The sequence below is a fragment of the Mustelus asterias genome, chromosome 9, assembly GCF_964213995.1.
Source record: "Mustelus asterias chromosome 9, sMusAst1.hap1.1, whole genome shotgun sequence".
NCBI lineage: Eukaryota > Metazoa > Chordata > Chondrichthyes > Carcharhiniformes > Triakidae > Mustelus > Mustelus asterias.
Genome location: NC_135809.1, coordinates 78,770,234 through 78,797,522, shown reverse-complemented (window position 1 = coordinate 78,797,522; position 27,289 = coordinate 78,770,234). Strand labels below are relative to the sequence as shown.

General features: G+C 44.2%; 1 protein-coding gene across 5 annotated transcripts in view; it reads left to right on the top strand.

The window, feature by feature from the left end:
• The window catches only part of prdm11 (PR domain containing 11), a 176,216-nt gene that overhangs the window by 119,380 nt on the left and 29,547 nt on the right, over nt 1-27,289 (top strand). For 2 of the 5 annotated variants that reach the window (XM_078220397.1, XM_078220396.1), the window contains exon 10: nt 14,240-14,462. The exons of the other annotated variants lie outside the window; for them this stretch is intronic. In XM_078220397.1, the coding sequence (XP_078076523.1) occupies nt 14,240-14,462 (223 nt within the window). The remainder of the gene's footprint in view (nt 1-14,239; nt 14,463-27,289) is intronic. 5 annotated transcript variants of the gene reach the window in all.

Here is a 27,289-nt window from a genome sequence, read left to right as displayed (position 1 = left end):
GGTGGGGGAACAAGGGGGGAAATAGTGGTTTGATTGATATAGGCAAGAGGGCCTAATATTTAAGAAAACAATTGGGAAGAAGCTCCAGAAAACCTAGGCAAATCCAGGAGTGATTAACCATCCCCAGTTGTCCTTGAGAAGGCCAGCATTTCTATTCCAACCCCAATTGCCCATGTGATGAGTGTCTTGCTCGGCTATTTCTTATAACAGTTAAAAGTCCACATTGCTGTGGATCTGGAGTCACATGTAGACCAGACTAGGTAAGGACACTAATGAACTAGATGGGTTTTTACGACAATCGTCAATGGTTTCATGGTCACCATTAGACTTTTAATTCCAGATGTTTATTAAATTGACATTCTACGACCTGCCATGACGGGATTTGAACCCAAGTACCCAGAGTATTACTCTGGGTCTCTTGATTACTATACCAATGACTATACCACTATGCCATTGCCTCCTCACGGACAATGAAGGAACTATGATGTATTTCCAAGTCAGGATGATATGTGGCGAGGGGGAGTGGGGGGAAGGGGAGTGTGGTGGTGTCCCAGCCAAGTGGGCTTCTTTGTATTGGGCAATGTTGTGCATTTTGACTGTTCAAACACACACGTTACAAGAGCAGGTCAGAGGCTAGGACTACTTCCCAAAGCCTATCCACCATCTACAAGGCACAAATTAGGAGTGTGATGGAATACTCCCCACTTGCCTGGATGGGTGCAGCTCCAACAACACTCAAGAAGCTTGACACCATCCAGGACAAAGCATCCCGCTTGATTGGCACCACATCATCAATCCCTCCACCACCGACGCTCAGTAGCAGCAGTGTGCACTATCTACAAGATGCACTGCAACAATTCACCAAAGATCCTGAGACAGCACCTTCCAAACCCATGATCACTTCCAACTAGAAGGACAAGGGCAGCAAATAAATGGGAAGACCACCACCTGCAAATCCCTCTCCAAGCCACTCACCATCTGACTTGGAAATACATCGCCGTTCCTTCGCAGTCGCTGGGTCAAAATCCTGGAATTCCCTCCCTAACAGCATTGTGGGTCAACCTGGATTGCAGCGATTCAAGAAGACAGCTCACAACCACCTTCTCAAGGGCAACTAGGTATGGGCAATAAATGCTGGCCAGCCAGCGATGCACTTGACCCATGAATGAATAAAAAAAAACCTTTTATCTTATTGATGACTTTGGGTGTCCAGTGCACTTGAATGGGCCACTGCTCTCACCCCCTCTCCTCCCTCCCAGAACCAGGATAGGGTCCCCCTTGTCCTCACTTTTCACCCCACCAGTCTCTGGATTCAAAGGATCATCATCTTCCATTTCTACCAACTCCAGCATGATGCCACTACTCAAAACATCTTTCCCCACTCCCCCTATCAGCCTTCCTCATGGACCGTTCCCTCTGGGACACCTTGGTTCACTCGTTCATCACACCCAACACCTCTCCCTCTGCCCACGGCACCTTCCCATGCAATCATAGAAGGTTCAACACCTGCCCCTTTACCTCCTCCCTGCTCACCATCCCAGGTCCTAATTGCACTTTTCATATGAAACAGTGTTTCACATGCATCTCCTTCAATCTGGTCTATTGCAATCACTGCTCCCAATGCAGTCTACTCTACATCGGAGAGACCAAACGCAGACTGGGTGACTACTTTGTTGAACACCTTCGGTCCCTTAGCAAGCGGGACCCAGACTTTCCTGTCGCTTGCCACCTCAACACCTGTTTTTCTGGCTGGAGGTCATGACTAGTGGTGTTCTGCAGGGATCCGTACTGGGACCTTTGCTGTTTGTGATATATGTATATAAATGACTTGGATGAAAATGTAGATGGTGAGTTAGTAAGTTTGCAGACGACACAAAGATAGGTGGAGTTGTGGACAGTGTAGAAGGTTGTCAAAGGATGCAACAGGATATAGATCAGTTACAGATGTGGATGGCAAAATTGCAGGTGGAGTTTAATCCGGGCAAATGTGAGGTGCTGCACTTTGGGAGATCAAATGTTAAGGGTAAGTATACAGTTAATGGCAGGACCCTGAAAGTCATTGATATACAGAGGAATCTTGGGGTTCAGATCTAAAGTTCCCTGAAAGTGGCCACACAAGTAGATAGGGTGGTCAAGAAGGCGTATAGCATGCTTTCCTTTTTTGGTTGGGGCATTGAATACAAGAGTCAGGATGTCATGTTGCAGCTTCATAAAACTTTGGTTAGGCTGCACTTAGAGCATTGCATTCAATCCTGGTCCGAAGGGTGTGGAGGCTTTGGAGAGTGTGTAGAAGAGTTTTAATCCAGGATGCTGCCTGGATTAGACGGTACGAGCTATAAGGAGATGCTGGACAAACTAGGGTTGTTTTCTCTGGAGTGACGGAGGCTGAGGGGAGACCTGATAGAAGTCTATAAAATTATGAGAGGCATAGATAGGATTGACAGTCAGAATCTTTTTCCCAGAGTTGAAATGTCTAATACTAGGGCGCATGCACTTAAGGTAAGAGGGGGGAAAATTCAAAGGAGATGTGAGGGGCAAGTGTTTTACACAGAGAGTGGTAGGTGTCTGGAACATGCTGCCAGGAGTGGTGGTGCAGGCAAATACGGTAGGGGTGTTTAATGGGCTTTTAGATAAGCAAATGAATGTGCAAGAGGGATATGGACCAAGGGTAGACAGAAGGGATTAGTTTAATTTGGCGGCATGTTCGGCACAACATTGAGGGCCAAAGGGCCTGTTCCTGTGCTGTACTGTTCTATGTTGTATATAATCACAGAATTGTTAAGGCGCAAAAGCAGGCCATAATGCGCATCATGACTGCGCTGACTCTCTAAATGAACATTTAGCTTAATGCCGTTCCTCTGCCTTTTCCTCATACCCCTGCTTAGTGTTTCTGTTCAAGTAATCATTTAATACTCTCTTGAATGCCTCAATTGAACTTGCCTTCACCACATTTCCGGACAGCGCATTTCAGACCCGAACCACTCATTGTGTGCAAAAGTTTTTTCTCACATCGCATTTGTTTCTTCTGCAAATCATCTTAAATGGTGCCCTTTCATTATTGATCCTTTTATGAGCAGGAAGAGTTTCTCACTATCTACTCTGTCCAGTCCCCTCATGATTTTGAACATCTCTATCAAATCTCCTCTGAGCCTTCATCTCTCCATGGAGAACAGCCCCAACCTCTCCAATCTATCCTCATAACTGAAGTTTCTCATCCCTGGAAGCATTCTTGCAAACCTCTTCTGCACTCTCTCCAGTGTGTATGTCCTTCCTATAATGTGGCGCTCAGAACTGGACACAATGTTCCAGCTGATGTCTAACTAGTGTATTGTATAACTTCAGCATAACCTCCTTGCTCTTGTACTCTATGCCCCTATTAATACAATATGCTTTAATTGACTGCTCTCTCCACCTGTCCTGCCATCTTCAATGATCTATGTAAATATACACCTTGGTCTCTCTGCTCCTGCACTCCTTTTAGAATTTTATCCCTTATTTTATTTTGTCTCTCCATGTTGTTCCTACCAAAATGCATCACCTCTCACTTCTCAGTATTGAACTTCATCTGCCACCTATCTGCCCACCCTACCAACTTGTCTATGTCCTTTTGAAGTTCTACACTGTCCTCACCATAGTTTACAATACTTCCAAGTTTTGTATCATTTGCAAACTTTAAAATTATCCCTTGGACATCAAGATCTAGATCATTAATATATATCAGGAAAAGCAAGGGTCCCACTAATGGCCTCCGGGAAACACCACCACAAACCTTCCTCCTGCCTGCAAAATATCCATTGACCGTTACTCTCTGCTTCCTATTATTCAGCCGAATTTGTATCCATGTTGCTATTGTCCCTTTTATTCCACAAGCTGTAATTTATCTCACAAGTATGTTATGTGGCACTGTATCAAATGCTTTCTGAAAGTCCAAGTATTACCTCAACAGCATTATCCCATCGATCCTCTCTATTAGATCCTCAAAAAACTCCGGCAAGTTAGTTGAACACAATTTCCCCTTTTAGAAATCCATGCTGGTTCTTCCTAATCAATGCACGTTTTTCCATTTGAATACTATGTCTGATTAGACTGGGGGAAATGTGAGGCAGATTAAGATGAGTTTAGAGCACATGCACCTTAAATGTCCAGAACATGGTAAATAAGATTGGCAAGCTGTGGGCACAAATATCAACAAGCAATTATGATACAGCGGTAATAACAGAGACTTGGTTTAAATGGGGCAATTAATAGTCCTGGTTGCGATGTATTCAGCAAATAGAGAGCAGAATAAAAGCTAGGAGGGGAGGGTGGCTATATTAATTAAAATACATTGCTACAGTGCTATAAAATGATGATGTAGTTGAACATTAAAAGATAAAATCATTTGATTAGAATTAAGGAACAACAGAGGAGCTACTTCTCTACTTAGTGTATGCGCTTGACTGCAAAATAGTGGAAAGGAGATAGGGAAACAAATTTCCAGGCAAATTGCAGAAAGCTGCAAGTAGTGAAAAGAGGGGACTTCATTTATCCAAATATAGACTTTGAAAATAGCAATGTATAGGGTAAAGAGGTGGATAAATTCCTGAAATGTGCAGAAGAGAACTTTATTGATCAGAACCCAAGGAAGAAAGAAGCCATGCTGGATCTAATTCTTGGGAATGAACAGGGGCAAATGGAGCATATTTCACTGGAAGAATGATCACAGTATCACTAGATTTGGAGTAGTTATGGAAAAGGGCAAGGAAAAACCAGTTGTGAAAATAGGTAAAGTTGTCATAGTCCCAGATGACCATAGACCATGGTAGTGATTTAACCTGAAGATTACCACACCTCAGGCAAGGAGAAAGGTTGAGAAGAAACATCTCAAGGTGTTTCACAAGTGCATTATCAAATAAAATTTGATACAAGTTACATTAAGACTTTTAAAGAGCATTTTTTTAAAAAGGAGAGAGCTGGAGGGTGATAAGGTTTAGGGACGGAATTTCACAGCTTAGGCCATAGACAGCTGACAACATGACCACCAATGGTGGAGTGATTAAAATCAGTGATGTGCAAGATGCCGGAAATAGAAAAAGACAGAGATCTCAGAGGGTTGTAGAATTGGAGTAGGTTACAGGAATAATGAGGGCCATTGAGAGATTTGAAAATGAGAATAAAAGTCTTAAAATTGAGGCAGGAACCAATATAGGTCAGTGAGCACAGCTGTGATGGATGAACAGAACTTGATGTGAGTTAGGATACAGACAGTAAAGTTGAAAATGAGCAAGGGTTATGGAGGGTGAAAAGTAGGACAGCGAGAAAGCATTGCAATAATCAAGTTGAGAGGTAGCAAGGTATGGATGAGGGTCTCAGCAACAGATGAACTGAGACAGAGGTGGAGATGGGACATGTTATGGTGGTGAAGGTGGATAATTTTGGTGATCAAGCCAATGTGTGCCCAGAGCTCATGACCAGTAACTGAATACAATGTTGCAAATAGTCTATTTTAGCCTTAGACAATGGGCAGAGAGAGGGATGAAACTGGTGAATTAATTTTGTAGCAGGGACCAAAGACAATGGCTTTGGTCTTCCATTTTGTAGTTAGAGATTGTTTTTATTTTGAATTGGATGTCAGACAAGGAACCTCATTGATCAGAGACCGGGAAGGGATTGAGAGTGTGGTGCTGAGGTGGATCTGGGTGTTGTCAGCATTCATGTGGAACCTGTCATGTTTTAGGATGATGTCACCAAGGATTGGCAAGTAGGTGGTGAATAAGAGGGCCCCAGGGTCTCCAGAGTTAACAGTGTGGGAATGGGAAAATCAACCATTGCAGGTGGTACTGTGGCAAGGACTGGACAGATAAGAATAAAACCTGGTGGGTTAGTCACACTAAGCTAGATCATGGACGAGAGGCATTGAAGGAGGGCAGTAAAGTCAAATATGTCAAATTCTAGACAAGTGAAGAAGGATAAGGAGGGACAACTTACAAAGTCATATAGGGTGTAATTTAAAACTTTGATGATGGCCATTTCAGTGCCGTGACAGGGTGGAAACCTGATTGGAGAAAGACAAACATGGAGTATCCAAGTGCTTATTTTGTCCCAGATTAATGTCTTTTAAATGTTTCAACACCATCAAAGTTAAGCTGATTGGCCTATAATTGCCGGGTAAACCCTTTCCCTTTTTCCAACAGGGGTATAAGATTTGTAATCCTTCATATCTGAGGAGAATTGGAAGATTGTGCCCAGAGTCAATGTTCCCTCTAACTTATTTTGGGGTTTGCAGTGATTTATTTAAGCGCGCAGCCCTATTAAATTTCCTTGTGTGACTGTGCAGGCATGGTAATTTAAAGGGGTCAACTTATAGAACATAGAACAGTACAGCACAGAACAGGCCCTTCGGCCCACGATGTTGTGCCGAGCTTTATCTGAAACCAAGATCAAGCTATCCCACTCCCTATCATCCTGGTGTGCTCCATGTGCCTATCCAATAACCGCTTAAATGTTCCTAACGTGGCTGACTCCACTATCGCTGCAGGCAGTCCATTCCACACCCCAACCACTCTCTGCGTAAAGAACCTACCTCTGATATCCTTCCTATATCTCCCACCATGAACCCTATAGTTATGCCCCCTTGTAATAGCTCCATCCACCCGAGGAAATAGTCTTTGAACATTCACTCTATCTATCCCCTTCATCATTTTATAAACCTCTATTAAGTCTCCCCTCAGCCTCCTCCGCTCCAGAGAGAACAGCCCTAGCTCCCTCAACCTTTCCTCATAAGACCTACCCTCCAAACCAGGCAGCATCCTGGTAAATCTCCTCTGCACTCTTTCCAGCGCTTCCACATCCTTCTTATAGTGAGGTGACCCAGAACTGCACACAATATTCCAAATGTGGTCTCACCAAGGTCCTGTACAGTTGCAGCATAACCCCACGGCTCTTAAACTCCAACCCCCTGTTAATAAAAGCTAACACACTATAGGCCTTCTTCACAGCTGTATCCACTTGAGTGGCAACCTTTAGAGATCTGTGGATATGGACCCCAAGATCTCTCTGTTCCTCCACAGTCTTCAGAACCCTACCTTTGACCCTGTAATCCACATTTAAATTAGTCCTACCAAAATGAATCACCTCACATTTATCAGGGTTAAACTCCATTTGCCATTTTTCAGCCCAGCTTTGCATCCTATCTTTGTCTCTTTGCAGCCTACAACAGCCCTCCACCTCAACCACTACTCCACCAATCTTGGTGTCATCAGCAAATTTACTGATCCACCCTTCAGCCCCCTCCTCTAAGTCATTAATAAAAATCACAAAGAGCAGAGGACCAAGCACTGATCCCTGTGGCACTCCGCTAGCAACCTGCCTCCAGTCCGAAAATTTTCCATCCACCACCAACCTCTGTCTTCAATCAGATAGCCAGTTACCTATCCAATCGGCCAACTTTCCCTCTATCCCACACCTCCTTACTTTCATCATAAGCCGACCATGGGGGACCTTATCAAACGCCTTACTAAAATCCATGTATATGACATCAACTGCCCTACCTTCATCAACACACTTAGTTACCTCCTCAAAAAATTCAATCAAATTTGTGAGGCACGACTTGCCCTTCACGAATCCGTGCTGACTATCTCGGATTAATCCGCATCTGTCTAAATGGTCGTAAATCCCATCCCTAAGGACCTTTTCCATCAATTTACCAACCACCGAAGTAAGACTAACCGGTCTATAATTACCAGGGTCATTTCTATTCCCTTTCTTAAACAGAGGAACAACATTCGTCACTCTCCAGTCCTCTGGCACCATCCCCGTGGACAGTGAGGACCCAAAGGTCAAAGCCAAAGGCTCTGCAATCTCATCCCTTGCCTCCCAAAGAATCCTAGGATATATTTCATCAGGCCCAGGGGACTTATCGACCTTCAGTTTATTCAAAACTTCCAGTACATCCTCCCTCCGAACATCTATTTCCTCCAGCCTATTAGCCTGTAACACCTTCTCTTCCTCAAAAACGTGGCCCCTCTCCTTGGTGAACACTGAAGAAAAGTATTCATTCATCACCTCGCCTATCTCTACTGACTCCATACACAAGTTCCCACTACTGTCCTTGACTGGCCCTAACCTCACCCTGGTCATTCTTTTATTCCTCACATAAGAGTAAAAAGCCTTGGGGTTTTCCTTGATCCGACCCGCCAAGGACTTCTCATGTCCCCTCCTTATGCATAACTTAACTGGGAAATTTGGGGTTACAGCACTGTCACATAGCTTAGAGAACACATTTCCTAGAGCCTCTAAACTTTTCACCTTAATTTCATACTCAGTACCTTACTTCTGTCAACAATGCAGGAAACATCTCATCTGAATGAGATGGAATAAGAAGCTAATACTGCCCCCCCCCCCCCCTCCACCCCCCACTACCTGCCTGGTCCCCAATCAGTGCAGGAATCCTCCAATTGCTGATGACTATGGAATCCTATCTCCAAATTTCTGCTCCCACTGCCAGCCAGATGATGAATCTTCCTTGTGTGTGGCTTGGGGATCCTTTATTTAAATAAGCCCCAACAATTAAGATCAGCAGGCTTCCATGATTCCAAACTCTTTGGCCACGCCATTTCTGTCAGCCCTGAGTGCATTTTTTCCATTCATAACAATTGTTGATAGAGAATCATACTTGCAGAAGGAGGTCCTTCAGCACACCTAGTCATACTAACTCTTTGCTGCAGCAATTTTAAAATAAACAACTGCCCTGCTCTCTCCCCATTGCCCTGAACTTCCTCAAGAAATGGTTGGGCGGACTGAATGGAGCAAAGGCAACAGACCCAGACAACATTTTGGGTGAACTGCTGTAACCTTTGTGTTCCAGAACTAGCCACATCCCTAGCCAAGTTGTTGCTAGCTACCCAACAAAGTGGAAAATTGTCCAGTCAACAAATAGGACAAATCCAGTTTGGCTGTTCTGACCGTCTATCTTCAGCAGTGTTAGAAAGTTTTATCAATAGTGCTGCCAAGTAGCATTTGCTCACCAATTGCCTGTTCGCCGATGCCTAATTTGGTTTCTACCAGGATCATTTTGCTCCAGACCTCATTACAACTCTGGTCCAAACATGAACAAAAGAGGTAAGGTGAGGTGAGAGTGAGTGCCCTTAAGGTCAGGGCAACACTTGACTGAGTGTGTCATCAAAGAGTCCTAGTAAAATTGAAGTAAATGGGAATCAAGGGAGAGTTTTTTCATTGGCTGAAGTCATAGCTGACACAAAGGAAAATGGTTGTGGTTGTTGGTGGCCAATCAATTCAGCCCTGGGCTATAGTTACAGGAATTCTTCAGGCTTTGTACTAAGCACAGCTATCTTCAGCTATTTCTTCCCTCCATTATAAGGTCAAAAATGGGGAATGTTTGCTGAAGATTGCACAGTGTTCATTTCTAGCAAGACCTAGAAAATGTTCAGGCTTGGATTGTGAAGTGGCAAGTGACACTTGCACCACACAAGTGTCAAGTAATAGCCATCTTCAACAACTGAGAGTTTAACCATCTCCCTTGACATCCAACATGATTGTCATCACTGAATTCCCATCATCACATTCTTGGGGGTCACCATGAACCAGAAACTTAACTGGACCTGTTGGCTACTGTGGCTAGAAGCATAGTCAGAGGCTGGGTATATGGTGGTGAGTAACTCACCTCCTGACTTCCAAAGCCATTCCACTACCATCAAAGCACAGGACAGAAGTGTTATGGAATCACTTTCAATTGTGTGGCTGAACACAGCTCTAACCACACTCAGAAAGCTCCAGGATAAAGCAATCTATTTGATTGATACCCTGTCATTGACTTTAAATATTCACTCTCTCCATCACTGGTGCATTGTGAATGCAGAGTGTATCTTCTACAAGATGCACTGCAGCAAAATGGTAATGTTTCTTTAGCAGCACCTTCCAAACCTGAAGCTGCTATCTAGATGAACAAGGGCATCAGATGCATGGAAACACCATCATATGCAGATTCCCCTCCAAGTCATTCACCATCCTAACTTGGAAATGTATCGCCGTCTCTTCTTCATCAGTGAGCCAAAATCGTAAAAATCCCCAAGTAACAGCACTGTGGGTATACTTACACTAGATGGATTGCAGTGGTTAAAGTGGGTGGTTCGCCACAATAATCTCAAGGACCATGATAGGCAGTAAAATCTGGACCTTGTCAATGACACCCACATCCAGGAATAAATAAAAACAAATGAGAGAAAGAGGGTGTTCAAATACATGGAGGGAGAATTTGGTCAGGCTTATAAAGAAAACAAATGATTAGACACAAGTAAAGGGAAAGAATTCAGACACATGGGGATAACTTCTGTAGGGCCTCAAAACAGATCGAGCATATAAGCAGCCCATTATACATATTGCCTTTAATTTCAATTAATTTCAATAGAGAAGAGAATACAGTAGTTTGTTTAACAGGTAACCAATCTATCTAAGCCCCCACTTCAGTTGAAATTTACCACCATGTAGATGGAGCCTTTCAGGTACAGAATCTGAAACACTAAAATATCAATCACAATTTATATTTATATATCGAATTTAATGCAATAAAACATCTCCATACACACCACATGAGTGTTGACACCAAACTGTGTAAGATGATTTTAGGGCAAATGGCCAAAAGCTCAGTCAAAGAGAGAGGTTTTAAAGAGCGTTCTAAAGGAGAGCCTGTTAAATTCTGGGATCATTCATGTACCAGAATTGGATGAGCTCCGGGGTTTTGGAGCATTGCTGGTTTGAGATCACAGAGATAGGGATGGTCGAGGTCAGGATTTGAAAACGCTGGTGAGAATTTTAAAATGGGGAAGTTGCTTAACCGGGAACTAATCTCGGTCAGCAAGCACAGAAATGATGGATGAACCAGGGCATGGTGTGAGCAAGGATACAGTCAGCAGAGTTTTGGTGATCTCAGGTTTACAGAAGATAGAATGTGGGATGCCAGCAAGGTGTGCATTGGAATAGCCAAGTCATTGGGTAACCAAGGCATGGATGAGGGTTTCAGACGTAAAGAGAGAGTCTCTGACATGGCAAGCAAAGGGGGATTAGGAGAGAGAAACAGACACATTAAGAGAGAAAAAGCAAGAAAGAGAGTTGTGGAGAGACTTTCAGCCAGTGATTAATCTTTTTAGGCAGTCTCCCAGGGCTACACAGTGGCACAATGATTAGCACTGCTGCCTCACAGCGCCAGGGACGCGGATTCCATTTCAGCCTCGGGTAACTGTCTATGTGGAATTTATGCATTCTCTCATGTCTGTGTGGGTTTCCTCTGGTTGCTCTGGTTTCCTCCCATAGTCCAAAGATGTGTGGGTTAGGTTGATTGGCTATGTTAAATTGCCCCTTAGTGTTAGAGGGATCATTAGCAGGGTAAACATGTGGGATTACGGGGATAGGGCCTGGGTATGATTTTTGTCAATGGGCCGAACAGTCTCCTTCTGCACTGTCAGGATTCTATGATTCTCAGGATCGAGGATGACTTGCTTCCATTCTGGTTCATGGGTTCTGAGATGACAGTGATAAATACATAGTCACTGATATGCAGACATTGAGAGAGAACATATCTACTAAAGTGTAAGACGTGCAGAATTAGATGTTTAAGTTAATGTCACTAAAGTGCCTAGCAGTGAGCGAATACTGCTAGGGAGTCCGCATGTGAGCAGAAAGATTAATATTTAAAGTATTTTAGGCTCAGTGATTCAGGAAGATCACCAGCTTTTCAAGATGCCTATGGTCAGGCAATAAGTGCCTGTTTTGCCAATGACACCACATCCTGAGAATGAATATAATAACTGAGGTTTGGGAGTGTAATTTCCTTTTATTAAAACTGGGAGTCATTAGATTAAAATGCACTTCCCTAAGACTTTCCTTCCTGTAATCATAAAGGATGTGTATACATAAGACAAGAAAATCATGGTCTTGTTTTTAATTCCAATTCATAGCTATTGGTAATGTTTTGATGGCTAGAAATAGACCAGGAAACATTCTAGTTTAAAAGCAAAATACTGCAGATGCTGGAATCTGAAACAAAAACAGAAAATGCTGGAAAATCTCAGCAGGTCTGAAGTCATCTGTGGAGGGAGAATAGAGCCAATGTTTCGAGTCTGGATGACCCTTTGTCAGAAATTATCAATACATCATTCTAGTTTATTAATAGGAAAGAGAAGGTATTAGGTTAGACACTGGATAAAAGCAAATTACTGCAGATGCTGGAATCTGCAACCAAAAGAGAAAATGCTGGAAAATCTCAGCAAGTCTGGCAGCATCTGTGAGGAGAAAAAAGAGCTGACGTTTCAAGTCCAGATGACTCTTTGACAAATGGTCGTTAGGTATTTTGGTATTAGTTTAGATCTGTATTTTATGTTAATTTTGTGTGTATTTATATAGTAGTTTTGTACCCATTAAATTAAGCATATATGGGTGGCACAGTGGCTAGCACTGTTGCCTCACAGCACCAGGGACCTGGGTTCTGGCTTTGGGTGACTATTTGTGTGGAGTTTGCACATTCTCCTCGTGTCTGCGTGCGTTTCCCCTGGATGATCTGGTTTCCTCCCAAGGCTGGAGGACGTGAAGGGATGAAATAAGACAATGTTTTTTGGCTGGTTCAATCTTGTCTTGTTGATTAAGGAAATGCCGGGAATGTTGTCTGTATAGATTTTAAGAAAGCTTTAATGAAGTACTATATAAAAAACTGGTTATCATAACTGAGGCTCAAGAAAATGAGTCAGTGTCAGCTTGGATTAAAAAAACTTTGCTTAAAGGCACCAACCAGCGAGACATAGTAAATGGTTATTTTTCAGAATGGAAGATGGTAGACAGTGGTATTCCCCAATGGTCAGTGCTGGGACTAACTGTTTTGATAGAAATAAATTAATATGTTTCTTTTGTTGCATAAAAGGTTTTCCTTGTGTCATCTACAGTTCTTTTGCTAATCACCTTAAATCTATGCCTTCTAGTTATCAAAACTCAGACATCGGGGGTGAAATTTTAGAGACCTGTTGCAATGTAGGTGGGACTGTAAAATATGGGGAGTCATTAAAACGTCCACTGACTTTGGCGGGACCAGAAGATCCCGCTGGTAGGAATGTCCGTAAAATTCCTCCTCATAGTTTAATCACCTCTATCAAATCTTCTCTTAGTCACCACTGTTCTAAGGAAAGCAACAACCCCTGTTTCTCCAGTCTGTCCATGTAACTTATACCTCATTTGTGGAACCATTTTTGTATTTCTTCTGTATGCTTTACAAAGTCTTGATGTCTTTGCTAAAGTATGGTGTCCAGAATTCAATACAGTACTTAGTTGGGCTGAATTGGTGATTCCTATGGATTCAGCATTACCTTGTGGCTTTTGTAGCCTGTGCCTCTATTTATAAAGCCCAGGATCCCAAGTGCTTTGTTAACTGCTTTGTTAACTGGTCTTGCCACTTTCACACACTTGTGCACAAATACCACCAAATCTCTCTGTCCTTGCACCCCACCTTTAAAATTGTACCACCGCTTGTATTGTCTCTCCTCATTTTTCCTATCAAGTAACATTACTTCACACTTTTCAGTGTTGAATTTTATCTGCTGTATCCACACATTTTACTAGCTTATTTTCTCCTAAATTAAGTTTAAATCTGCTACACCCCTTACTACATTTGAGTTTCATGTCATCGGTAAACTTTAAAATGATGTCCTGTCTACCCAAGTCCAGACTGATATTGTATACCAAAAGAACAATGATCCAAATACCAAACCCTAGGGGACATCACCAAATATTTTCCTCCACTCTGAAAAACAGCGCTTCGCCACTATTCTCTGCTTTCTCTTAGCCACTTTTGTATGCACACTGCCACTGTCCCTTTAATCCTATGGGCTTCAATCTTTCTAACAAGTCTATTGTGTGGTACTTTATCAGATGTCTTTTGTATGTCTTTATATACACATTAACCTTTCCTATTACTTCATCAAATAATTCAACCAAGTTAGTCAAACACCATTTGCCTTCAACAAATTTGTGGTGGCTGTCACTTATCAACCCATATTTTTCCAAGTGCCAATTAAATCCATTTCAGATTATGCTCTCTAAATTTTCCCTTTGTCTTTATCAAACAAGTATAGTTGATTAATTTTTATGTTCACAGTAAATTGCTTGGAGTTTAAGTTAAGATACAGCCCGGTTGGGATTCTGTAGTCAACTGTATGAATGTGTTTTTAAAACACTGTTTCTTGTTGCTTATTTTTAAAAGGAAGGAGTGCAGCCTGGCTCTGGGATTTCAGTCTGCTGCCTTAACTTAAATTCCATCAGCCCTGCTGAGAGGAGTGACCCCAGCAAACTAACAAGAGCACTGCTAGAATATTTTTATGCTGAGCAGCATCTGGCTTCACACTGTGCTCGAGGCAAAGGCAAAAACAGTGGCTTCAATATGTCCAGACCAGCTCTTGATCCAGATGTTGTGGATGCAATCAAAGGTATGCAACACTTTTTTTTCAAGTGTTACATCTGTGAGGATAATGTTCATTTAAAATTTCAGCCATGGCAATAACTACAATGATGCAAAGAATTCACACAAAAAGCTTAGAGTGTGGCTTGATGCTCGGAAATGTGATGTGGTGGCAATTACGGAGACTTGGGGACAGGGACAGGACTGGATACTTCAGGTGCCGGGTTTCAGATGTTTCAGAAAGGACAGAGAGGGAGGCAAAAGAGGGGGGGGAGTGGCACTGCTGATCAGGGATAGTGTCACAGCTGCAGAGAAGGTGGAAGCCGTGGAGGGATTGTCTACAGAGTCTCTGTGGGTGGAAGTCCAGAGCGAGAGGGGGTCGATAACTTTGCTGGGTGTTTTCTACAGGCCGCCCAATAGTAACAGGGATGTTGAGGAGCAGATAGGGAAACAGATCCTGGAGAGATGTAGTAATAACAGGGTTGTCGTGATGGGAGACTTTAATTTCCCAAACATCGATTGGAATATCCCTAGGGTAAGGGGTTTGGATGGGGAGGAGTTTGTTAGGTGTGTTCAGGAGGGTTTCCTGACACAGCATGTGGATAAGCCTACAAGAGGAGAGGCTGTACTCGATCTGGTACTGGCTAATGAGCCTGGACAGGTGTCGGATCTCTCAGTGGGGGAGCATCTTGGGGGAGCAGTGGGGGAGCACTGCTGTCTGTCTGGTGACAATACACATCTCTTTAACCTGTGTTGAATGCTCCCTCCACCCACATTATCTGTACCTTTAAGACCTGGCTGGCTGTAGAGATTTGCATTCTAATTAGTATTCTGTAACTTGATTTCTGTGTCTGTGCACTGTTGGAGAACAGATATCCACCCCATCTGACGAAGGAGCTGTGCTCCGAAAGCTTATGGTATTTGCTACCAAATAAACCTGTTGGACTTTAACCTGGTGTTGTGAGACTTCTTACTGGAGTTCTGCATGACAGCGTTCCGATGAAACAGGGAGGTTTTGGTAGGTTATGGGAACCGTGGTGCACGAAGGCTGCGCTGAACCTAGTCAAAAAGAAAAGGAAAGTGTACAAAAGGTTCAGAGAACTAGGAGATGATAGGGATCTAGATGAGTATACGGCTTGTAGGAAGGGACTTAAGAAAGAAATTAGGAGAACCAGAAGGGGTCACGAGAAGGCCTTGGCAGATAAGATTAAGGAGAACCCTAAGGCATTCTATAAATATGTGAAGAGTAAAAGGATGAGATATGAAGGAATAGGACCTATAAAATGTGAAGGTGAGAAAGTCTGTACAGAACCGGAAGAAATAGCAGCGGTGCTTAATGAATACTTTACCTCGGTATTCACGGTGGAAAAAGACCTGGGTGGTTATACTACAGGATTGCGGCGGACTGAAAAGATTGAGTACGTGGACATTAAGAAAGAGGATGTGTTGGAAATTTTGAATAGCATCAAGATAGATAAGTCGCCGGGACCGGATGGGATGTACCCCAGGTTACTGTGGGAGGCGAGGGAAGAGATTGCAGAGCCTCTGGCAATGATCTTTGCGTCGTCGATGGAGATGGGAGAGGTTCCGGAGGATTGGAGGATTGCGGATGTGGTTCCTATATTCAAGAAAGGGAATAGGGATAGCCCAAGAAATTACCGACCGGTGAGTCTGACCTCAGTGGTTGGTAAGTTGATGGAGAAGATCCTGAGGGACAGCATTTATGAACATTTAGAGAAGTTTAGTATGCTCAAAAGTAGTCAGCACGGCTTTGTCAAAGGCAAATCGTGCCTTACGAGCCTGGTGGAGTTCTTTGAAAATGTGACTAAACACATTGACGAAGGAAAAGTGGTAGATGTGGTTTACATGGACTTCAGCAAGGTGTTCGATAAGGTCCCCCGTGCAAGACTTCTCGAGAAAGTGAGAGGGCATGGGATCCAAGGGGCTGTTGCCTTGTGGATCCAGAACTGGCTTGCCTGCAGAAGGCAGAGAGTGGTTGTAGATGGGTCTTTTTCTGAATGGAGGTTGGTCACCAGTGGAGTGCCCCAGGAATCTGTTCTGGGACCCTTGATGTTTGTCATTTTCATAAATGACCTGGATGAGGAAGTGGAAGGATGGGTTGGTAAGTTTGCCGATGACACGAAGGTTGGTGGCGTTGTGGATAGTTTGGAGGGATGTCAGAAGCTGCAGCGTGACATAGATAGGATGCAAGACTGGGCGGAAAAGTGGCAGATGGACTTCAACCCGGATAAATGTGTAGTGGTCCATTTTGGCAGGTCAAATGGGATGAAGGAGTATAATATCAAGGGTAAGACTCTTAGCACTGTAGAGGATCAGAAGGACCTTGGGGTCCGGGTCCGTAGGACTCTTAAATCGGCCTCGCAGGTAGAGGAGGTGGTTAAGAAGGCGTATGGTGTGCTGGCCTTCATCAATCGAGGGATTGAGTTTAGGAGTCGGGAGATAATGATGCAGCTATATAAGACCCTCGTCAGACCCCACTTAGAGTACTGTGCTCAGTTCTGGCCGCCTTATTACAGGAGGGATGTGGAAATGATTGAAAGGGTGCAGAGAAGATTTACAAGGATGTTGCCTGGATTGGTTGGCATGCCTTATGAGGATAGGTTGAGGGAGCTCGGTCTTTTCTCCTTGGAGAGACGAAGGATGAGAAGTGACCTAATAGAGGTGTACAAGATGTTGAGAGGTATAGATTGGGTGGATTCTCGGAGGCTTTTTCCCAGGCCTGAAATGGCTGCTACGAGAGGACACAGGTTTAAGGTGCTGGGGAGTAGGTACAGAGGAGATGTCAGGGGTAAGTTTTTCACTCAGGGTGGTGGGTGAGTGGAATCGGCTGCCGTCGGTGGTGGTGGAGGCAAACTTAATAGGGTCTTTTAAGAGACTTCTGGATGAGTGCATGGAACTTAATAGGATTGAGGGTTATAGGTAAGCCTATATATAGCCTAGGTAGGGACATGACCGGCGCAACTTGTGGGTCGAAGGGCCTGTTTGTGCTGTATTTTTTCTATGTTCTATATTCTAAAAAAGCAGCATAGATGTTTTAGTTTGAACCTAGCCTGGCTGTACTTGATCTGTAAGTGGCTGAACCTGATCTTGTGTCCCAAAAACCCTTTGTCTCCCTAGTAGATCATAAATCTGTACAACTCAGCCTTGAGCATATTCAATGACCCAATCTATACTGCTTTACACAGTAGTGAATGCCAAATATTAACAGCTCTTTGGAAGAAGAAATTTGTCATCATCTCTGTTGGAAGGGTAAAAAGGGACTACACTCGTGATGAAGGAGCAGTGCTCCAAAGGTTCACGCTACCAAATAAACCTGTTGGACTTTAACCTAGTGTTGTGAGACTTCGTTCTGTTAAAAGGGACACCACTTATTTTGAAACTGTGTCCTCTAGTTCTAGATTTCTCCCACAAAGGAAAATGTCATCTCAGCTTCTACCCTGTTAAGCCCCCTCAGAATATTATAATTTTCAATAAGATCACCTCTCACTCTTTTAAACTCCAATAAGTTATGGGCCTTTATCTTTCAAGCTTTCCTCATAAATCAATCGCTTCCTCCCAGGAATCAGCCCAGTGAACCTTTTCTAAACTGCCTCCAATGCAAGTATATTATCCTTAAAGAAGGAGACCAAAACTGTACACAGTACTCATGGTACAGTCTCAAAAGCCCTGGACAGTTGTAGCAAGACTTCCCTCTGCCCTACGCTTATACTACATCTCCCTTGCAATAAAAGTGAACATTCCATTTGCCTTCCTTGCTGCACTTGCAGGTAATGAGAGCTCTCAGAACTACAGCATTCTGCAGTCTCTCTCTATTGAAATATTATTCTGCTTTTCTGTTCTTCCTGGCAAAGTGGACAACTGCACATTTTCCCACTCTATTGTACTCTATTTGCCCACTCAATCTATCTATATCCCTTTGTATGACAAACTTCCCGTGGATGTTGTAACCATGGGAACAGATTGAGAAGCATGTTCAGTTACATGTGACTGATCACCCACATTGTAAACTGTTACTGGTTTACAACTCACAACTTACTGACTTTGTATTGTCAGCAAATTTGGGATCAACATACTCAGTCCTTTTACCCAAATAATTGTAAATAGTTGAGACTCCAGTGGCGATCCCTGTAACAGTCTGCTAGTTACAGTTTACGAATATGAAAATTACCATTTGTCCTGTCTATCTGTTTCCTGTTAGTTAGTCGTTCCTCTATCCATGTTAATCCCCAAAGCCATGAGCTCTTATACAGTAACTTTCTATGTGGCATGTTATTCAATACTTTGTGGAAATCGGCTCTGCCACTTACCCAGCTGGCCAGAATCACATTTTGTCTCCTTTTTTCTCTAAGTGCCTTACGATTGCATCTGGGAGCTTGCCCAAAAAATGGACGTGATTCTCTCACATTTTCACGCTCGTTCAGCACTTTGAATTTTTTTGTTAAGATCACCAAACCTTAAAATTATATCCCGTATACCCAAGTCCAAACCATTATTGTATACCAACAAAAACAAAGGTCCTAATATCAATCTCTGGGGGACATCATCATGTTTTCTGCTTCCTGTTAGCCACTTTTGTATGCACACTGCCACTGTTCCTTTAATCCCATGGGCATCAATCTTGTTAACAAGTCTATTACGTGGTACTTTATCAAATACCTTTTACATATTCGTATATCCAACATCAACACTTTATATCACCATCAAAGAACTCAACCAAGTTATTGAAACACAATTTGCCCTCAAAACATTTGTGGTGGCTGTCATTCATTAATGATATTTTTCCAAGTGGCAATTAATTCCATTTCAGATTATGCTATTTAATTTTTTCTTACCTTCCTAACATTTGCAGACCTGCATTTCCCTTTATCCACTCTGCTTTTTGCATCCTCAAAAATCTCTAATAATTTTTCCAAATGTAATTTCCCTTTTGGTGCGCGATTAAATCACTCGGGAGGCTGGATCGTACCCGGGAAATAAAGGCTTTTATTACTAACAAGAATGGAGCATACTATATACAATACAATCCCAGACTATACGGTGTCGCTTACCCTTGCGTGGAGGACCCGCAGTCTATCGGCGTAGTTTTGAATGGCTGTTGAGGCATCGATGTAGTCTTGAAAACACTTTAACCAATGGTCGAAAGTGTTCGACGCTCCCGCCGCACGTGGATCTAAAGTAAGCCGATCGGGTTTCAACATTTGCTCCATGGTTTTTTTTTTTACCAAAATTTTGTTAGTAATAAAATTGATGCGCAATTAAATCACTCGGGAGGCTGGATCATACCCGGGAAATAAAGGCTTTTATTACTAACAAGAATGGAGCATACTATATACAATACAATCCCAGACTAAAGGGTCATCAGGCAGTGCAGTGACCTTTATACTCCTCCAGGTAGGCGGAGCCAACTGGAGTGTACCACAGAACAATATCAACAGGTAGAACAGCCCAACCCTAACCCCAACAGTGACAACAGTAACATATCTACAAGTACCCATAGTGCTGACCATCTATGGTTCAGTACTCATAGTGGTAACCAACTATGGTTCACCACATTCACCCCTCCTTTAAAACAAAGGCCGGCGGGGCAAAAAAAAGCAGAACAACTGTTCATATATTCACAAGTTCAGTCGTATTGGAGGACCGCACTGTCTCTGCGACCTCCTCAACACTGGCGGTAATGCCGGTTCTGGTGACCATGGTGACCTTCTCTCCAAGGCGGTATCCAGTGACTCCTCCAGTTCCTCACGGACGGGTGGACCACGAGGTGGCGACAATCTGCTGGACTCGAGCACGCCTCGAGGTGGCGACAATCTCCTGGACTCAGGCAAGCTGTACACGGGAGTAAGAGGATTAAGCGGTGGTCCCGATACTGCCCGCGCCGTGTCAGGAGGGGAGATAAAGGTCAAGGGGTCCCTAACTAGGGGTGTGGGAGCGACTGGGGTTTCCAAGTCCCCTGCAGGCGCCAGATCTCTATTAGAGACCGTGTCCTCTCGCCCGTCAGGATATGCCACATAGGCATATTGAGGGTTGGCGTGGAGGAGATGGACCTGTTCAACCAAAGGGTCGGACTTGCGGGTCCTAACATGCCGCCGCAGGAGGACAGGTCCTGAGTACATCAACCAAGACGGCAATGAGGTCTCAGAGGAAGACTTCCTAGGGAAGGAAAACATCCTCTCATGTGGAGTAGCGTTGGTTGCCGTACACAGGAGGGACCGGATGGAATGGAGCGCATCAGAGAGTACCTCTTGCCAACGGGAGACTGGAAGACCTTTAGACCTCAACGCCAGTAAGACAGCCTTCCAGACTGTAGCATTTTCTCGTTCAACCTGTCCATTACCCCTGGGGTTGTAACTCGTAGTTCTACTTGAGGCAATCCCTTTTGAGAGCAGGTATTGCCTCAAGTCGTCACTCATAAATGACGAGCCCCTATCACTGTGGATATAGCTGGGGTAACCGAACAGGGTGAAAAGATCCCGTAATGCTTTGATAACCGTGGCAGCGGTCATGTCTGAACAGGGAATGACAAAAGGGAATCGTGAGTACTCGTCAATCACGTTGAGGAAGTACACATTCCGATCTGTCGAAGTCCACACTCAGTCTTTCAAAAGGGCGAGTGGCCTTAATGAGGTGTGCCCTGTCAGGTCGGTAGAAGTGCGGTTTGCATTCAGCACGTATCTGGCAGCTTCGGGTTATGGACCTGACATCATCCACTGAGTAGGGTAGATTCCGGGCCTTTACGAAATGGAAGAGCCGAGTGATCCCCGGATGGCAGAGATCATTGTGGAGGGCCTGTAATCGATCCTCCTGCACACTTGCGCATGTTCCATGCGACAGGGCGTCTGGGGGCTCATTGAGCTTCCCTGGACGGTACATGATATCATAGTTGTAGGTGGAGAGTTCGATTCTTCACCTCAAGATTTTATCATTTTTGATCTTACCCCGTAACGTGTTGTTGAACATGAACGCCACGGACCGCTGGTCCATGAGCAGGGTGAATCGTTTTCCCGCCAAGTAATGGCGCCAATGCCGGACGGCCTCCACAATGGCCTGAGCCTCTTTTTCCACCGCGGAGTGCCGAATTTCAGGGCCTTGGAGGGTGCGAGAGAAAAAGGCGACGGGCCTGCCTGCCTGGTTAAGTGTGGCGGCCAGGGCGAAATCAGATGCATCACTCTCCACCTGAAAGGGGATGGACTCATCAACAGCATGCATCGTGGCTTTCGCGATGTCGGCTTTTATCCCTTCAAAGGCTAAGCGAGCCTCTGCTGCTAGGGGAAAAGAGGTAGACTTTATGAGCGGACGGGCTTTGTCCGCATAATTGGGAACCCACTGTGCATAGTATGAAAAGAAACCTAAGCATCTTCTCAGTGCTTTGATACAAGTGGGCAGGGGAAGTTCAAGGAGGGGACGCATACGGTCTGGATCAGGGCCAAGGACCCCGTTTTCCACCACGTATCCGAGAATTGCTAGGCGGCGCTTGCTAAATACGCACTTTCCCCTGTTGTAGGTCTGATTCAGGCGAGACGCAGTGCGTAAAAATCTAAGGAGGTTGGCATCGTGGTCCTGCTGGTCATGGCCGCAGATAGTGACGTTATCCAGGTACGAGAAGGTAGCCCGCAGCCCGTTCTGGTCCACCATTCCGGTCCATTGCACGCTGGAAGACCGAGACCCCATTCATGACGCCAAAGGGAACCCTCAAAAAGTGGTAAAGCCGACTATCCGCCTCAAAGGCCGTATATTTTCGGTCCTCTGGGCGAATGGGGAGCTGGTGGTAAGCTGACTTCAAGTCAATGGTGGAGAACACCCGGTACTGCGCAATCTGGTTGACCATGTCAGATATGCGCGGGAGAGGATACGCATCCAGCTGCGTGTATCTATTAATGGTCTGACTATAGTCTATGACCATCCGGGATTTGTCTCCAGTTTTAACCACCACGACTTACGCTCTCCATGGACTAGTGCTAGGTTGAATGATCCCTTCCCTGAGGAGCCGCTGAACTTCAGATCGAATAAAGATCCGATCCTCAGCGCTGTAACGCCTGCTCTTAGTTGCGATGGGCTTGCAGCCTGGCACGAGATTCTCGAATAAGGATGGTGGGGTGATTCTGAGTGTCGAGAGGCTACACGTGGAGCGCGCTGGGCAATTTGGAGACTGCTGTGCTCCCACTGAAAGTGGAGGGAGTGGCCCATCGTACTGCAGGGTTACACTCCTCAGGTGGACCATAAAGTCTAGTCCCAGGAGTATTGGAGCGCAAAGGTGCGTAACATGAGGAGCCTGAAGTTCTCATAAACTGTGCCCCGCACCGTTAGGTTGACCACGCAGCTCCCTAGCACGGTAACAGACCGGGACCTCGACGCTATCGAAATTGTCTGTCTGACAGTCCGTACTTGGAGACCGCACCGTTTCACGGTGTCAGGGTGAATGAAACTCTCCGTGCTCCCGCTGTCAAACAAACAATGAATTAGGCGTCCATTTACCTCTATGCCCATCATGGACTTGTCGAGTCTGTGAGGCTTGGCCTGGTCCAGGATGATTGACGCCTCTGTTGGGTCTTGAGTGCTGAGATGGTTGATGATGATGACCCCTGCTGGTCATCTGCGGTCGGTGCCGACCAAAATGGCTGCGCCATGGATCGCACGTGGTCGGTGGTGCTAAAAGTGGCGGCCCCTGCAGGTCGCACGTGTCTTGCGTCTTCGTCGTCAGGAATGGTGGCGCTCTGGAATCGCACGTGGTGGAAGACCTTGAAGAAGCTGGAGACAAGGAGACAGGCTCTGGAGAATCACACACCGCGCTGCTATGCTTGGAGGGTGGTTTGGCCCTGCAGACTTTGGCATAATGCCCTTTCTTCCCACACGCGGAGCAAAATACCGTTCTAGCTGGACATCGCTGCCGAGGGTGTTTCGCCAATCCACAGAAATAGCACCGCGGGCCTCCTGGAGCTGCCGCCGTCGTCAGGTCCGAGGTTGAAAGCACAATCGCGCAGTTTTTCGGAGCCGCTAGGTAAAGTTGAGTCGGTGGCTGTACTTGCCACGATGTTCCCACGTGGTCGGTGGGGTAAGTTTCTAGACTTCTGGAGGTCGTTTCCATCGTGTCAGCCAATTCCACCGTCTTAGCTAGGTCTAGGTTACCTTGCTCTAGCAGCCGCAGGCGAATATACAATGAGCCGATTCCCACCACGAACGCATCTCGGATCAAGTCGTTCGTATACTGGGCCGCCGACACTGGCTTGCAGTTGCAGGCTCTGGCTAGCTGCTGAAGTTCGCGCAGGTACTGTCCTGTCGTTTCGCCGGGCTGCCGCCATCGAGTGGCTAGAAGGTGTCGAGCATGGATCTTGTTTGGCGGTTTGTTGTACAGTTTCTTAAGTAGTTCGATGGCCCCTTTGTCATCTTGGGTATCGCGGATTGATGAGTATACGGTGTCGCTTACCCTTGCGTGGAGGACCCGCAGTCTATCGGCGTAGTTTTGAATGGCTGTTGAGGCATCGATGTAGTCTTGAAAACACTTTAACCAATGGTCGAAAGTGTTCGACGCTCCCGCCGCACGTGGATCTAAAGTAAGCCGATCGGGTTTCAACATTTGCTCCATGGTTTTTTTTTTACCAAAATTTTGTTAGTAATAAAATTGATGCGCAATTAAATCACTCGGGCGGCTGGATCATACCCGGGAAATAAAGGCTTTTATTACTAACAAGAATGGAGCATACTATATACAATACAATCCCAGACTAAAGGGTCATCAGGCAGTGCAGTGACCTTTATACTCCTCCAGGTAGGCGGAGCCAACTGGAGTGTACCACAGAACAATATCAACAGGTAGAACAGCCCAACCCTAACCCCAACAGTGACAACAGTAACATATCTACAAGTACCCATAGTGCTGACCATCTATGGTTCAGTACTCATAGTGCTAACCAACTATGGTTCACCACACCTTTCATAAAACCATGTTAACTCTGCTTGTTTGTATTATTTTTTTAATGTACTGATTCTTCTTCCTTAATAATTCCGCATGACAGACATTAAGCTAATTTGGCCTATATTTCTTGCTTTCTTTCTCTTCCTTTTCTTGAATTGAGATGTTACTTTTGTGGTTTTCCAATCAGCTAGGGCTCAGAATCTGGGGAATTTTAGAGTATTACAACCAATGCATCCACTATGTCTGCAGACCCAGAGTACAAGACATCATGTCCAGGTGACTTGTCAGGCTTTTGTTCCATTAATGTTTCCTAGTACTTTTTCTCTAGTGACAGTGATTGTTTTAAGTTCCTCCCTATTTTTTTTGCCCCTTGATTTTTTAAAAAACTATTCCTGGGATGCTTTTTGTGTCTTTTGAAGATACAAACAAAATGCTTGTTTAAAATCTGCCATTTCTTCATTTCCCATTCTCATCCTCAAAGTGACCAATGTTTACTTTAGTTACTCTCAGCCTTGTAGAAGCTCTTACTGTCTGTTTTTATATTTCTTGCTAGTTTATGCTCATATTCTATTTTTTCCTTATTTTAAATCATTCTTTGCTGATTTCTAATATTTTCTCAATCTCCTGATATATCACTAATCTTCGCAACATTATCCACCATTTCTTTCAGTTTGATACCTTTCTTAACTTCCTTAGTTAACCACAGATTGTGTATTCATCTTGTAGAGTCTTTCTTCCCCAATGGAATACAGCTTTGTTAAGAGTTTTGAATATCTCCTTCAATGTCTGCTGTTTCTTATCTACTGTCTTACATTTTAACCTATTTTCCTAGTCTACCATAGCCAAATCTATTTTCATATCTTTGTAATTGTCCTTATTCACTATTAGTCAATAGTTTCAGACCCTGGTTTCTCACCCATAAACTGAATATGAAATTCCATCACAAAGCAGTTATTCTTGCCTACAAGATTTTTTTACTGAGATCATTGATTATTTCTATCCCATTACATATTACCAGGACTAAAATAGCCTGTTTCCTAGTTGATTCCAGAATGTACTGTTCTAAGAAACTCCCCCCAAAACAATATTAACTCATCCTCAAGACTACCTTTGCCAATTTTATTTGTCCAATCTATACGAAGATTAAAATCACCCACAATTATCGCAGTTCCTTTCTTCCAAGCCCTTTCTTATTTAGTGATGAGTACTGTGTCCTAGAGTGCATCTACTGTTAGGGGCCTATAAACTACTACCACCAGTGACTTCTTTCCCTTGCTATTTCTTATTTCCAACCAAATTGATTCTACATCTTGATCTTCTGAGCCAAAATCATTTCTAACTGCTGTTCTGATCTCATCTTAACAGAAGTACCCTGCCTCCTTGACCATTTTTCCTATCCTTTCAAAATGTCAAATATCCTTAAATAGTCAGTTCCCAGCCTTGGTCCCTTTGCAACCTTGTCTCTGATCTGCTAGCCTGTAATGGTCTGAGGCTCCTCCAGTACTACCTTCTGGATCCCCTTATCTGCCTCTTTTACAATCACACTCTGCTTTCCCTGACCATGGACTAAATCTGATTCACCCAACCTAGCCTGTGTGACTGTCTCATGGAGCAAAGGTGTACAGGCAACTTTCCCTCTCCCTGATGCGTCTAAAATGTATGAAGTTTGGACTTTATTGAATTTTATTTAACTAATTAGTGTTTCAAGTTTAGAAATACCATTTGATTATAACTTGTAGTTAAAATAAGTAGTTTAAGTAGCAAAGCTATAAATTTAGCACATCACTAATGTCTTACCTGTATGACTTTAAATTCCTGCCCCAGTTTAGAAAAAAAAGGATTTTTGCAATTCACCAACCAGTCACTAATCTGCTTACCTAATTAATGCCTTTGGACTTCAGATCTCATTGTCTCTTGCTCTCTTTCTTGGACCATTCTTTGTTCTATACAAGACTAAAACAGTGCTTCTTCCCTCATTATGCCGTAGCATCAAGCCAGGGAATCTTCAAGCATCTTGGGAATCTGTTCAACATTGCTGCTGCTTGGAGGATCCAGGCCAATAACTTTGAACCTTTTCAGTTCCAGTGCATGTCTTTCATCTCCCAAAAGCCCTTTAAGTGTGATCCATGAGCTCGAATAGGAGAAGGCAGAGGAGTCCTCTTATAAAGTTCTGCACTCTGAGGAAGCACCATCACGTAGCTCATGCACACCTTCCAGCAGTACAGATATCTCAGTGGGGACTTTAGTGTTGGAGAAAAATACAGTAGTGGAGAGTCCTTGTTGGTGATTTCAGGATAGTGTAAGCTCTGCTCAATTGGATGCAATCAAAACTTTTGGCAGGGGCGGGGGGGAGTCATCCATAAACAGGGTAATTCTGGAGTAGCAACATAAAATATGCGAGGTTCTGTCTGCATTTCCAGAGGCACTGCACACGCTTGGAAGGAAATTGAAGAGTCTGACACAAATGTAAGTGCCATGATGTAACAGGCATTAGTGCAGTTCTGCATCTTCTTGGAAAGACTGGCCACCTGCATAGTACATCAAACTTGCGGGTATTTGAGTGCATGCACCAACAGTCAGACTGCTACACCGGATGGAGGAAGCCTTACCTTGGCCGTTCTGTGCCTCATTGAAATACGGTAAAGTGCTCTCCAGCTCTTGGCTAACAATGAAGTGTGGGTGGGCCATGAGAGGAAGGATGGAGAAATGTGCATGGAAATAGGGAACTGGAATTAACCAGCCCCCTAGGAGACGGGAGTGCTGTTGAAATGGTGGCAGAAGGTGACATCTTGAACTGTGCTTGGATGAGACTGTTGTAGGCAGCTAAATGAGCAGCTGCAGGCACACTGGACACATCAGGCTCCTCCCTTGTTTCTCCTTTTCCTCTGGGGATGCAGAGGCTCATTATCTCCTTTTGAAGC